This window comes from Talpa europaea (genome assembly GCF_964194135.1).
Source record: "Talpa europaea genome assembly, chromosome: 11".
Taxonomy (NCBI): Eukaryota; Metazoa; Chordata; class Mammalia; order Eulipotyphla; family Talpidae; genus Talpa; species Talpa europaea.
In genome coordinates, this window is record NC_140078.1 from 22,950,385 (window position 1) to 22,965,188 (window position 14,804).

Below are 14,804 nucleotides of genomic sequence, written 5' to 3' on the forward strand. Positions count from 1 at the left end.
AACCATGCAAAAACCAACACTACAGTTCCAGAACCTTCCCTCCATGCCCCTCTGCACTTTCAAGTCTCCATAGTACAAATACATTGCAATAAAAATGTGGCATCGCCCAGCTACAGCTGAAGGTCCCTTCACTGATAAATACTGTTATTAAACATCATAATTAACATGAGCCTCAAACATGAAGTAAGATGCCTGCCTTTCCTGCATAACAACCATCCCTTTCAGCTTGAGTCAAAACAACCAAAAAGATGAGGCTTAAAAAACAAATTGAATTCTTCTGTGGACTAGAGACTTCTTTCCCTGAATAAATAATCCTCTTTTACTGTCTCTGTTTGCACCTGTTCCTAAACAATATCTTTAAAAGGAGTGGAGGGCCTCGCTGGTGGCGCAGCAGTTCAGCGCTGGGTTGCGAAGCTGCCCGCAGCCTCTGCGGTGCCGGTTCGATCCCTGGATGCCAGTGAAGGTCCCACATGGCACGACAGACCTCTTCTGCTGCCCGCTGCTCCCCTCAGCAGTGTATTTCATCAGTCTGCCTGCTCTGCTCCCCGCTCTGGCTCTGGTGAATTCTTTCACACCCTCCCACGCTTCTGACTGTACCCAGTGCTTGTATAAATAAATAAATAAATCTTAAAAAAAAAAAAAAGGAGTGGAACCTACACATTAGCTGCTTGCAGGCTGCCAAAAACACACACATGCCTGCTGGGCTGGTGAAACGGGACGCTGATGGGCAAGGTACTATTAAAGATGTTGAGCAGTGGGGCACTGGACCTACCCTCAGGGTACTTATAGGTGTGGGTGATGTCCTCCCGCTCGTCCCGGCCCACCCTCTTCGTACTGATCTTCAGTCCCACCACCAGGGAGTGGTTGACAGACTTGTGCATGGACCCATCCTCCTGCTGGATCCAGTCCACCACGTCGGCGTTGACCTCAGCAAAGACAAAGGGTGCGTCGTACTTGGGGGTCAAGTCGCCCTCCTTGATGGCCCGAACCGGAACTGGGCCACAGCAGTAGGTCCCTGGTGGGGATGAGAGGAGGAGGAGGCAAAAATGATGGACCTGGGCTGTGGGGAGGGCGGCACCCGCCAAAGCCTTCCATAATTCTACCACATGTAGCAAACAACCTGGAGGCCAGACAGCCGTTTGACTCAGGGACTCCATTTCAGGGAAGGGAGCATCAAGTAAGAATTCGAAGGGAGCCACCGGAGCCCAGCTTCTAGGGCTCAAATCTCAGCTCGGCCTCTTATTAGCTGTGTGACCTTGGGTAAGTCAATTCCGTGCTCTAAGCCCCGGTTTCACATGGGGGTGACATTTGTATCTGCCTCATGAAGATTCATGTATTCTGAATGCTATGTGAGTGAGAAATAAAATAGAAGTGTATCTCAGAGTCTCCCCCCGAAAGGAAGGGGCTGAGCTGTAGGTGACACTGGAGAGAGGAGTCCGTCTTCTACTGTTTACACTGAGAGCTGCACTCATGTCCAACCCATGCACAGGATGTTTATCTCAGGGGGGTTATAACTGCCTCAAACTGGCCAGCAATTTAAATGTGGAGGACTGGAGGCTGGGTAGCTCTCTTCTGCAGTACATCCATTTGATGGAACACGCTAACATTAAATTAAAATGCAAATCACAGCCAGCTATCTGATAGAGAAATGCTAATGATATCTGGGGAAGCGACAGAGCCAGGATAAAAGGCTGTGGCTGCGGGTTTGCACCCCCTCAGGCACTGAGAATAGCGCTCAGGGGTGCGTGAACTTGGAGGGAAAGAAACTGCATCTTTACTTCCACTAAACTTTGATAGCACCCCCCTTGATTGTGAAAGCAGACAAGCCATGGTCTTGGGTGCACTCAGCCTGTCGCCCATAGAAGAACCACAGGAATTTGCGGCAGAGAATTGGAAATAACATCAGTGCTCAGTGCTCCCACTGAATTATGGAACTTACTAGCTCTACCATTAGATTCTGCTATAAAAAGCATATATTAGTATATTTTAATTTATTTCTTAAAAGTTGTGATAACTATATTTCAATATAATTGGTTTTCTTTATAACTCCAGGTATTATTTAGTCGATGCAGTGAAAATATTATTCTGAGAAAGGATCCTTTTGGTTTCATCAAATTTTATCTTGGAGTCTTCCCTCTCTCTCTCTTTCTCTCTCTCTTGCTCTCTCTCTCTCTCTCACACACACACACACACACACACACACACACACACCCCTAAATAATTAAAAATTAATGGAAGCTGGGCCTCCCTGGTGGCGCAGCGGTTGAGCGCTGGGTTGCGAAACTGCGCGCGGCCTCTGCAGCGCCGGTTCGATCCCCGGCTGCTCCCCGGCCACTGGAGGAGGGTCCCACATGGCGCGCAGACCTCTCCTGCCGCCCGCTGCTCCCCTCAGCAGTGTACTTCGGTCCCTCTGCCTGCTCTGCTCCCCGCTCTGGCTCTGGTGAATTCTCTCACCCTCCCGCGCTTCTGACTGTACCCAGTGCTTGTATAAATAAATAAATAAATCTTTAAAAAAAAATTAATGGAAGCTATATATGAATGTTAATGATCCTTCTTTTGGAGGCAAGTTAGCACAGATGCTTTTTGGCTTTTTCCCCTATCTTCTCCATATTTTATTTCCTACAACGCATGGGATTGCTTTTCAAATGATAAAAAAAGCATATTATGAAATACTAGCGCCATCCTCATGCTTATGTGCATGTGGCAATGGCCTCTGGAATGGGCAGGACCTGGGTCAGAAGCCCAGCTGTGCCACCCTCCCGTTGAGGGGCTCGGGCAGGTGAGCACCCTCCAAGACTCAGCCTGCTCATCTGGGTAATGGGCCCCTCCCCACTCACCTTCGCTCTTCTCCTGGGGCGTGGGGTCGAGGGCCTGCCACCCGTCGTACCCAGGCTTCAGGTCCGGCCTGGTCATCCATGACTCCACCCAGCAGTGAAAGTTCCTGTCAGGAAGCAGAGCAGAGTTTGGCTGGTCCACACGCCCTGTGTTCTAAGCTGAGCCCGGCACCACCCCAACTCTCCTCTCTGCTCTCCTCCCATAGACTCTGGCTGACGTGCCTCCTTATCTCTCAACTGCCCCTTATTTTCCAGGCTGCGGGATCTCCTTGGTTCAGGCTTCATCACCGCCGCTAACCCCTGCCTCTAATTGCTCCCCCTCTGACCTTCTGCTCCAAGGTCATCAGCATGTCCCTCTCCCAGTGATAACCTGCAGCCTTTGGAATCAAGCCCAGGCTCCCTGCCAGTCCAATTCCCGACAGCAGAGCCTCCCTGATGCCCTTCCATGCTGACCTGCCCTCCTCTTGGCCTTTGCTCATGCTGTTCCCCCTACCCAAAAAGCCCTCCCCAAGCCTACATCCCCCTTATCAAAATACTTTCATCTTTAAACCCAATTCAAGCGTGACCTCCTCTGAGCAATCTTCCCAGGTTTTTCTCCAAGGGACCCACCCCACTGGGCCCTACCTGGGACCATGGGTTGCTCTCCTTACCAGATCATCTCGCTCTTATCACCCTGGACCTCCCCAGACTCATTGCGGAAGTACTCGATGAGCAGGTTGCTGTTCTGGTCGTGGGCAGAGTTATAGTTGGTCACCACACGGGTGGGGATGCCAAGACACCGCAGCACTGAGTGGGGGAACCGCAGAGGGAGGGTTAGAAAGGCCCTGGAGACATCTGCCCTACTCTGGGCCTCCACATGCTCACCTGTGCCCTAGGGAGCCCTGTACCCACTGTCTAGATGGTGAGAGTGGTATGTCCCCTTGTCTGGACACCCCCCTTGTTGGTTGCCCCATGTCCACTCTGTTCCCCAAACATCCTAGGTAACAAAAGAAGATTCTGAAATGCAAAGCTGAGGTCAACACTCCTCTGCTAATCTATCAATCATTCCCCACAGCCCTTGAGATCAAGGCTGACCTCTAGTTGTGGCCCTTGGCCCTGCAGCATCTGGCCCCTGAGTACTTCCTGAACATTTTGCTCCAGTTCCAGCACTCCATGCTCCCATCAGCCACAGGACATTGGCACATGCTCTGCTCGTGACCAGCTGGGTTTAGATTTCCCCCTCATTTGCATCCATTGCAAGATAGGATTTATCATCATTCTCAATACACAGCCATGTGAGGGATTCTTCACGTGGTCCTCTGAGGGCCCTGAGGGATCTGTCTTGTGTTTTACTTGCCGAGTCCAGTATAGGCCAGCTACAGACTATTCTGGCAAATGGAACGAAGGAGAGGGTGAAGCAGAAAGAGAGAAGGGAGGAAAGGAAAGAGGGAAGCGATGATAGAGATTCAGAGGTCTGAGGCCAGACCCTGCAGGGCCAAAGCGGAGGTTCAGGGCAGCAGACAGAAAAGAAAGGAAGCTCAGGAGGCCATCCCCCTCATCCGTTGCTGCTTCAGGCTGTGTTCCCACGGACAGTCCCTTCGCCTCTGTGGGCCTTGTCTCCTCCTCTCTATCATGGGCTCAGGATGCAGGTGCAGGGTTCAGAAGTGTCGGGACACCACAGTGGATGAGGAGGGCCTTGCCTTCAAGCCAAAGTCCAGTTTACCTGGGAGCTGCAGGGAAGGGACTGGTGTTGCAATGGGGTGAAGAGGAAACCAACTGGCACCTACAGACTGTGGACGAGGAAAGAAAATGCTGGCACAGATCTTGGCTAAAGAACAGTGTGGGTGCTCCTGATAGAATTATGGTGCCTTTATTCCTTTTTTTTTTTAAATGTGCTTTTGATGTGTATCGTCTGGGTTAAAGAAAGTAAATCTCTAAAAGGAAAAGTGAAACAAAAAGGCCTACTAAATAGATATAACCTGTAGCACTCTTGGTTTTTTTGGTTTTGTTTAGACGGAAGTTGAGTCTCTCAGATGGAGGGGGTGGCCAGGGATATAACCTTTGTCTTGTGGCCGCTATCAACCAGGGCAAGAACTTCCCACAAGGCCTTGGATTCTGGCCAGGAGACTAGTGGGTGTAGAAGAGGGAGGAAGAAACAGCTGTGACCCGCCACCTCTTGCCTAGTTCCTATAACCTGAGTCCTGGGCAGGGGCCGGACTTGCTGGTGGCCTTCGAGAAGACTGTGGGCCAACCCCTGCCTGATGGCACCATGTGACAGGCCTCAGCATACAGACCAAGGCTTCAGGAGGCCCATCCCCACTATCCAAAGAGTGCGGCACCACTCCTGTCCAGGGGTCTTGTGGGGGACTGGGGGCAGGGCGGTGATCATCATCCTGTCTACACACAAGAGGCTGTGCCAGAACTGGCACTCTGGGCTCCTAGCCTGGCTGTGCCACTGCCCAGCTGTGTGACCTTGGGCAAGCCACTTCCCTTCCATTTCCTCCTGTACAAGGAGCTAATAATAGCAGTTCTTGAGGATGGTGTGATGATTCAGAGGTAGTGGGTGTGGGCAGTCTTGTCTGCTCAGTGCATAGGGTGGAACCACAAAGTGTGTCAGAGGACTGAAAATGTCCATCCAGCCGCTGTTGGCTGACACTGAGAAAAGTTGCAGGATCCGGCTGGGGGATCTCAGCTTCCCCCGGAAACCCCAAGGCCAAACCAACTTGACCAGACATTGTGCCCCATGATATCTCCCAGCCCTAAGAGCTCCCTATGAATTAGGTCAGTCACCATTGTCTCAATTTTCCAGGTAAGGAAACAGTGGCTTGGAGATGCCAATTTGCTTGCCTACATCTCCCCAGGGGATTGAAACCAGCAGTCTGACTCCAGAGTCCTTGGACTCAGCCAAGTCTGGCTCTCCACAGAAACCCTAGGGCCATGGGGGAGTCACATAGCTCCTCGTTTGCCCTGGTTCCAAACACACCAGGCCTGGGAGGTGGTTGCACAGGCCCCCGGCTGTCCCTGGAGAGAGGACACATGAGTGCCAGCACTTCAGGTGGTCACACGGCGAAGAAACCCTCGGCTGGTGAGCTTGGACACCCAGGCCACAGACAATGGAGTTTTGTGGCAGCTCCTGCCTCCATGGTTGGCAATGCCACTGTTGCCACCATTGCTCACCAGTAATTGGATGAAATAAAGAGTGGCTGTACTGTGGATGCTCACAAATAGAGTATGTAAGACCCTCTTCCCCTGTGCGCTGGACTGGACAGTCAATGACGGGTAAGATCGGGGGCAGACTAAAGAAGGCACTGGCCAGCCTCATGTCTGTGACTCCTGACGACCTAAGACAGGCGCAGTCCCCGAGGGGCTTCATCATAATAAACTTTGGCGTTCAGATCAAACAAGGCCTACAAGCCTATAAGCCCAATCTAGGCAATAAGCCTGCAGTAAAAAACCCCTTCTTTGCTTGAAAACAAGGCTGCTAAGAGTGTTGCCTACAAACAAGCCTGATGGAATTCCCTACAAAGCAGTTTAACCATTAACCAGTTAATCATTGTTTCTGAATAAGTAGTAACTTAGCAACTTGTCCATAATTAATTTTCTTACCTGACTTTTTCTATATATGTAAAAATCAGTTTCAGGAAATGTAACCACATATGCTTAGCAACTTGTAAACTATTAGCTAGAAAATTGTATTCTATGCCTAGGTAACAAGAAACATTGTTATGCTGGGAAAATAGATTTTGTGTGACCTAATGCCTTTTGAAAATGTATAAATATGCGTAATGATTTGAGCAAATTACACTCAGATTTTCACTCTCCCTTGAGTGTGTCTGTGTGTCATTCTTTCTTGTCCCCCGCCCTAATTCCTTCGACCACCTTTTGCTCGTTCTCACTCAACCCTGAGACTGTCTCGATCTCCCGCCACCGCTGAGCTGGTCTGCGGCAGAGTTTCTTCCAGAAAACATGGGGTTCCTCGAGAAGATACATTCTAGACAAAAGGGTGTAGAAAAGGGGAATTTCCACAAGGAAGGGGAATTCAGAGATCACAAGGAAGCAGGGAGTCATAGCAGAGTGGCGCCGGGGAAGGGAGAATAGACATAACTCAGTCCCATGGGCCCTCCCAGCTTGCCAGTGTGGAGGACAGTGTTGGGAGGACTCTGGGGCTGCACACTGGCTTTAGGGTCAGAAAAGCTGGAACCCAAGAGGAGCCTCTTAGATGTCCTGAGCCTGAGAATCATCCTCAGAGGCAGCAGCAGCAGCAGCACAGTGTCAGTATTTGCTGTCATGCACCTGGAATCCCGGCGGGCCCTTCACACCTTAACTCATTCAGTCTTCACAACCACCCCAGGACAAGGGTGCCCACTGAGAAACCCATTCTCTGTATAATAGAACCGAGGGTCAGCGGGGTTCAGTGACCTGCCCAAGGTCACACTGCTGGTAAGGAGCAGAACTGGGATTTGATTTCAGGCCTTAACTCCAGACTCTGTGTTTTTTACCTGTACAGAATGCTAGCCCATTCTCAGAAGCACCATCAGCAACCCTAGGAGAGTCTTTAATATTTTCTGGGCTCAACACTCTAGATTTGTTAAGAGCTCCACTGGGCAAGTCCTGTGCCGAGCAGCTTTCTAGCACACCTTAAGGTAGGTCCTGTCGATGTCCCCATTTTACAGAGAAGGAAACTGTTCAAAATTACAGATCAAGTAAGTGGAAAGGTAGGGATTTTTAACTCAGGTGTGCTTGGCTCCAAAGACTAAATTCTCATCCCTGAGCCCACGATGTCTTCCAAACCCCATCCCTCCATCCTAACAACTATCTGAGGGGTAGTTGTTGGGAAAAGGACCAGAGGGGGCAGTCACTGGCTCCAGGCCACACAGGTGGTGTTGGTGGCAGAGAAGGAACCAGAACTGGGGTCTCCTGATTTCCACTCATGTTCTCTGTGCCCAAATTCTAGGGCTCAAGGAGGCTGGGGGATGGTTCCAGGTTCCCCCGACCCCCCAAGCTAGCGCGCAGCTCACCTGTGCAGGCCACAGCAGCGAAGACCCAGCACTGTCCATACTTGACGCGCTGGCAGCTGTAGGTCTTCCAGCGCCGCAGGATGTCCACGCTGCCGATCCAGAACATGGGGCTGACACCGTCCCCGTAGTTGTTGTCCCAGCGCCCCAGCAGCACACCCTGGTCGTCGTTGCAGTTGACCTGCAACCAGCGGCACATGGGGGGACTGAGCCTGAGGAGAGGGTTACGGCTGCACCAGAGTGGGTGTGAATTCAGCACACAGAGAAAGACGGGGAAGGAGTCCAGGATGAGGGAACAGCAGGGGCAAAGGGACCAAGGTGCGGCAGACAGCAATGTGTTGGAGAAGGTAGGGGCTGGAGCCCAGGGTGCAGGAGAGGGTGGGGGGGAAGGCAGGAAGTGGAGAGGGGTCAAGGTTGTGATGCTGGAGATGTGACTTTGTCCAAGGGGTGATGGGGAATGACATGACGTGATGTGAGTTTTACAAAGACCCACTCTCTGGGCCTCCCTGGTGGCGCAAGGGGTTAAGCACCGCACTATGAAGCAATCCACAGCCTCTGCAGTACGAGTTCAATCCTCGGCTGTCCAGGGAGCAACCCACATGGTGAGGCAGACCTCTCCTGTCTCGCCCGCTGCTCCGCTCAGCAGTGTATTTCAGTCAGTCTGCCTGTTCTGCTCCCACTCTGTCTCTGGTGAATCCTCTCACCTCCCCACACCTCTGGCTTGTACCCCAGTTCTTGTATGCATAAATAAATGAATCTTAAAAAAAACAAAACAAAACAAAACAAAAACCCACAAAGACCCACTCTGGCCCCCATACAACTATCATCCCCAGACTCCCCTAACCTGGAGAATAAAGCCCCACCCCATGACCGTGGCCCATAAGGCCCTGTGTGGTCTGATGACCACCCACATCTGTGCCCCTCTTGTCTTGCACCTGGTTCCCTCTTACTTGCTCTGCTCCAGCCACACCAGCCTCCCCTCTGCTCCTCACATCTGCCAAGGACACCCTCTTCCCTGGCACATGCTGTGCCTCTGCCTGACTCGCTCTTTTCCTCCTAGTTACTATGTCAACCCAGGGGTCATCACTTGAGGAGGTCCCCTGACCCCTCACTTAGGTTGGGCCCTGCAGTCAGACACTTTCACATATCTGGGTTCCTTCAACATGTGCCTCATTATTATGACCACACTCATTCATGTGACATTTTGACTAACGTCTGTCTCCTCCTACTCATCCCAACCCCCACCCATGGGACCACAGTGATCTTAAGCATGGCTATTTCCCCAGTGCCTGGGTGGATGGCACTTAATAACTCTGACGAATGAATGAACAAATGAAGTGCTTTGAAGGACCACATGATACTATCCTCATCTGTGTAATTCTTGTTTCTCTGTTTACAATCTCTTTTAGCTGAGATGTATCTATCTCCCAGGTCCCCCACTGTGTCAGCAGGAGGTGTAGCCTCTCATTACAGGGAAGGAGGGGCTTACTGGGGCCCTGATGAGCTGTGACCCTTGGGGTGGGTCCTGCCACTCACCATGCGGCTCACCACCCTGCCCACGTAGACAGGGTTGCGGCGGCGGGAGCAGTCTCGGCCTGCGTTCTTCAGGAACTTGGGGTTGACGTCCAGGAGCATCAGGCAGATGTCCAGGATCCCATCTTCGAACTGTGTCAGAAGAAACAAGAGTAAAATGAGGGAGACGAGATATCACCTCCTCCAGGAAGTCTGCTTGGAAGCCCAGCAGGTCTTCTCCGTTCAGCATCCTACACAAGGGAGGCTCAGGCTGGGCCAGCTGTATCTCTGTGATGGGGCCTCACCTGGTCTGAGAGAGGTGGGGTGGCACAATGACTGAGCATGTGAGAAAGGGTAGGGATGTGTCTGCACCCAGCGCCTGCCCAAGGGGACCTGGAATCTGGGCTAGAGCCCACGGTGTGGGGACCCCAGTGTTTTCCTTCCCTTCAGAGACATCTCCAGCCCTGTCACTGTCCCTTTCCTATCTCTGCTTGGCCAAATCTCCCACTTCCCCTAAAGCTGACTCACCCTGCAGAGCTGATAAGAATCTCCTCTTTCCCTACTCCACCTCACTTTGATTGGAACAGAAATTGTTGAGATTAGATTTATATCTAATTTCATCATTCCTGTTTCCGCTGGACCCTGAGTAAAATCACTGAGTCCCGTGAGGCCCTTTACGCTCTGTGAGGACTTTTACCTCATCTCTCACCACTCTCAGCCACACTCATTCTGCCCCAGGCTCACTGCCTCAGGACCTTTGTACTTGCTTGAAATGCTCTTCTGCCACTCTCTGTATAACTCACCCTTATCCTTACAACCCAAACATTATCTTTATCAACAGTAGGACCCCTTCCTTGTCGTCTTCCATTGGATCACCCAACCTGACATGTTCAAAGGCTCTCCCATCTGCCCTCTGCTCCCCAGCTTTGTGTTCCCCAAACCAGACCTGCCACAGGTCACCCTCTACGCTGCAGAACAGTCAGTCCTCTGTGGTTTGAGTCTTTTAGTTCAGGGGTCCTGCATTTCCCAGGTTCTATTGCCACCAGCCTGACATTCACACTGTTCTCGTCACTGCTGACTTCTCCCACTCCATCTCCTAGGGGGCTCCTCCACACTAAGTGCTCCTAGATGTGACTTTTCCCACCCCTGAGCTCTTGCTCACGAAGTTCTCTCTGCCGAGTGCAGCCTTCAGAGCCCAGCCCAGCGTGGCTACATCATAAACAGTCATCGCCTTCTTTCCTTTAGGTCTTATCTCCTGGAGTGTGATGACGTCCAGCAGCTTTGCCAGGGCCAAGCCCCAGGCCCAGCGCAGCCTAGTCATAGAACAGGAACTCAGGAAAGGAAAGGAAGGAATTGCCCTTGTTTTGTTTCTTAGGGGAGAACACCGAGCCCTGGGAAATGGAAACCAACTCGGTTTTTGACTTCTTGTGTGTCTTCCAATCAGCCCACCATTTCACTTACGCCCACAGCTAGCTGAGAGTGTGTGGGCATACGTTACTGTAATTGTTATCCCCAATACTCATATAAGGAAATTGAAGTCAGAGCCCCAGGTCACACAGAAAATCCCCCGAGGGGGGTTCACTAGAACTGAATATAAACCACAGTCCTTAGGTATTGGGAAAAGTCACAAAGTGAACCCCACCCCAAGAGGCCAATCTCTCCCCCACCCCCACCACCCCCACCACCCCCACGACACACACAAGACACCAAGAAGTGGAAGGACCAGTGATGTGGTGGTTCTTGCTTTATGCATTTTTTTAGCTATGTCTCAAAAATATTTTTGGAGGCTTGAATGGTAGAGGCAATGAGCCCCAGCTGGCCTGCTGGAGGGGGGACCACACGGTACAGAGAGGAGCCGGGCCCAGCCCATGCCCTGGAGGATCCACAGATGTGTTTTTTTAAAAGATATATTTATTTATGCATACAAGAACTGGGGTCTAAGCCAGAGGTGCGGGGGCTGACAGAATTCACTAGAGGCAGTGGGGAGCAGAACAGGTGGATCTACTAAAATACACTGCTGAAGGGAGCAGAAGGTGAGGCAGGCGAGGTCTGCTGCACCACGTGGGTTGCTCCCTGGGCTGTTGGCCAGGGACTGAACTCAATAGCTGGTGATAGCTTGATAGTGCTGTCTTTAACCCCTGCGCCACCAGGGAGGCCCCTGGATCCACAGATTTGTGAGAAATAATAAATGGCTGCTGTTTAAGCCTCTATGTCTCAGGCTGGTTTGTTATTGAGCAGCAGCTGACTGATATAGCCAGACAGTGGTTCTCAAAGTATGCTTAATGGATCAGCAGCACCACCCTGCAAATTCTCAGTCCCCACCCAGACCTACTGAATCAGAAACTAGCGTGGGACCCAGCAATATTTTGTTTGGAAACATTTTGTTCTGAGAAGGTTTAAAACACTTTTGCAGTGATTCTGATATCTATTCAAGTTTGATAACCACTGAACTGGAAGATACTTGTTTAAAGGCCACTCTAAGCCCATGCCTAGTACATCATGTTTCCCAAGTGTTGCCTATTATTTTGATCCATGGTCCTGCATGTTTCCCTTCTTTCTGGAGCACCTGCCAGCCCACCACTACCAAAGGTTCTCCCAATTCTTTTGCTATTTCGAATCCAGGATGGTGAGTAGGGCAACTTTCTGCTATGTGACTCAGACCTGGCTTGGGCATGCTCTGAATATTTGACAGCAGGGGGTGGGAGACTCTGAGATTTGCTCACAGGTTTGCAGCTTGACTGCCTCAGACATGGGACAGGTACACAATGGGCCTGAGATGGTTGGAAAGGGCAGGGTGTGACCTACCTGCCCAAAGTTCCAAGGTATGTTCTTGATGAACTTGGCCGAGCCCTGGTAGATGAAGCCCTGCTGAGTGAGGACATACTCACGGCGTTCCTCCTCTGAGTCCAGGTACACAGCATCCGCTGGTGGGGGGAAGAGATGGAAGAAATGGCTTCAGTTTTGGGTTTGGGAAGTCCCAGGGTCTCCAAAGACATAGCAGGTTCTTCTATCTTTTTTTTTTTTTTTTTAATAGAGGCATGCTTTATTTATTTATTTATTTTGTTTATTTGTTTGTTTGTTTGTTTTGTTTATACAAGCACTGGGTACAGTCAGAAGCGTGGGAGGGTGAGAGAATTCACCAGAGCCAGAGCGGGGAGCAGAGCAGGCAGAAGGACCGAAGTACACTGCTGAGGGGAGCAGCGGGCTGCAGGAGAGGTCTGCGCACCATGTGGGACCCTCCTCCGGTGGCCGGGGAGCAGCCGGGGATCGAACCGGCGCCGCAGAGGCTGCGGGCAGCTTCGCAACCCAGCGCTCAACCGCTGCGCCACCGGGGAGGCCCAGTTCTTCTATCTTTAACGGGGAAAACTGATCATTTATAACCCCACGTCAATGAGGTAAGGTATTGTCGGTGACAGTGTGACTGTTTATCAGGACCCGTGATAAGTGAATGACATATGGTCATTTATTTCATCTCCACAAGAGCCCTCTGTGGGCCCATTTTACAGATGGGAAGACTGAGGCTCAGGACCATTCTGCAGATGGGCGAGCAGATGCCAGAACAAGAGATAGAAGGGCACTGGGCCAGGAGTTAGGAATGCCTACTTGTTGTGAGACTCTGGGGTGATCACGTCTCCTTTCCCTCCCACCCCACTGTGCTCTCCCAGAGATAAATGTGATTGCAGACCTGAAAGATGCTTTGCAAGCTAAAGCTGTGAGTCAGCATGAGAAAGGGGCATGATTCAGGGAGAGATAGCCAAGAAATGTCAGTGCATCTTGCGGGAGAGTAGAGGGGTCAGCTTAGGGGTCAGGAGGGGTCACATTCTAAGTGGAGGCCCAGAGAGGGCAAAGGTGAGGCTCCTGGAAAACACAGGGCACTGAGTTCCCTGTGGCAGCCAGGACAGAAAAAGGGGCTGAGAAGTTGGCACCAGAGGAGCAGGAGCTCAAAGATCAGACTGGCCTTTCCTTTTCCCAACACCCAGCAACTGAGGCAGGGAAGGAGAAATCCAGAGACACGTTATGACTTTGGCGGCAGGCCCTGTGCTTTTTTTGCCTCCCTGGTCCCCTTCCTCCATAAAATAAAAAAACATTAAATATATATTTTACCTCTGCCTTGGCATAATGATGACTGCAGTGGCACTATATATTAAAACATATTCTCTGGGGCTTCCCCTGGTGGCGCAGAGGTTGAGCGCTGGGCTGCAAGCCTGCCCGCAGCCTCCGCAGCACCGGTTCATTCCCCGGGCGCCGGAAAGGGTCCCACCAAAAAAAAAAAAAAACCAACCAAACCAAAAAACCATATTCTCTGATCTGAATGTTCACTTTTTCCTCTTGATTAAAAAAATTAAAACATTTTCATGGAGGCTTAAAAGCAGGCAGACCCAGGCATGTGCCCACTGAGATGGGCCTGGGGGAGTCGGCAGGTTCCTGGCAGAGCTGGGCTGGCCATGCAGGACCTGCCCCCGCCCTGGGTGCTGGCTGGGCTGCCGAGCAGGGACCCTCAAGAGGAGAGCAAAAACGAAAGTGGCCAAGCGTCCTGCTCTTGGGCTCCGGAAACCGTGCAACAGAAAGAACGTAAAGATAGTAAATCCGCTGTGATGTGGGGAAGAAGGAAAGAGAAAGTGTTTCGCTAAGGAGAGTGTCAGCACCTTTGAACTGTACCCACTCCAGCCAGGGAAGGCTGGACTGTGAGGCCCTAGCGCCAGCTCCCGGATAAAGGTGGGGCCCCAAGGATGGAAGCCACGCACAGCAGTTCCAAGTCTTGCTCCCTCGGGTCCCCAAGGAGTGTGGGGACAGGCCGATTAGGGCTGTCCCCAGAGTGAGAGAGCAGTTAGTTGGCCGAGCACCCCGCCCCCACCAGAGCCCAACTTCCTGCCTCCACACCGGCCAGCTCCACTGCCTCCCCCAGGCTACAGCCCCCGGGGATGTGGGTCACTTTAGTCACTGTGCTGCTTGGCTGACCGCCACCCCAACCCACCAGGCGGGGAGGGGGCAGGTCCTGAGGAAAGGACATCCCCAGGACCTCACTCCCAGTTTCCTGAACTCTGAAACTCTGTGGTGCAAGAGAGGGAGACGCCCAGTTTCTGCTCCAAGGGCAGGGCCCCCACAGACTGACGGGAAGTCTCCAGTGGGAACCAGTGAGACCACCTTTGTCCCCAGAAACCACTCCATATGTGGCCACAAGGGTGTCTGAGCAGGGGTGCTCCTTGGGACACCACCCTCTGGGGAGCTGCTGGGGGTGACTTCAGGTCCGGGGTGGGGGCAGGCAAATAAACTGTCCACAGGGTGGGCGGGGGTGGTGGGGGTAGGGAGAGATCCGGGACTCCCAGCTCTTAAAAAGAACCAGCAGACTGAGGCGTACTGTGAGCTCCTCTGATGTTTGAGAGAGAGAGGAATCCAGGAGTATAGTGATGTCTCAGGGGACATACACCTGAATCTGAGGCTCCCCAGCTTCCCAAGACAGCAG

At 51.9% G+C, this 14,804-nt stretch overlaps 1 protein-coding gene across 1 annotated transcript in view; it reads right to left on the reverse strand.

Annotated features, from left to right (window-relative positions):
* Window positions 1-14,804, reverse strand: part of TGM2 (transglutaminase 2) — a gene marked incomplete at both ends in the record, with an annotated part of 31,391 nt that overhangs the window by 5,921 nt on the left and 10,666 nt on the right. The window contains 6 exons of the mRNA XM_084247708.1: window positions 773-1,015; window positions 2,838-2,941; window positions 3,485-3,620; window positions 7,832-8,009; window positions 9,365-9,493; window positions 12,146-12,264. Of these exons, the coding sequence (XP_084103834.1) occupies window positions 773-1,015; window positions 2,838-2,941; window positions 3,485-3,620; window positions 7,832-8,009; window positions 9,365-9,493; window positions 12,146-12,264 (909 nt within the window). The remainder of the gene's footprint in view (window positions 1-772; window positions 1,016-2,837; window positions 2,942-3,484; window positions 3,621-7,831; window positions 8,010-9,364; window positions 9,494-12,145; window positions 12,265-14,804) is intronic.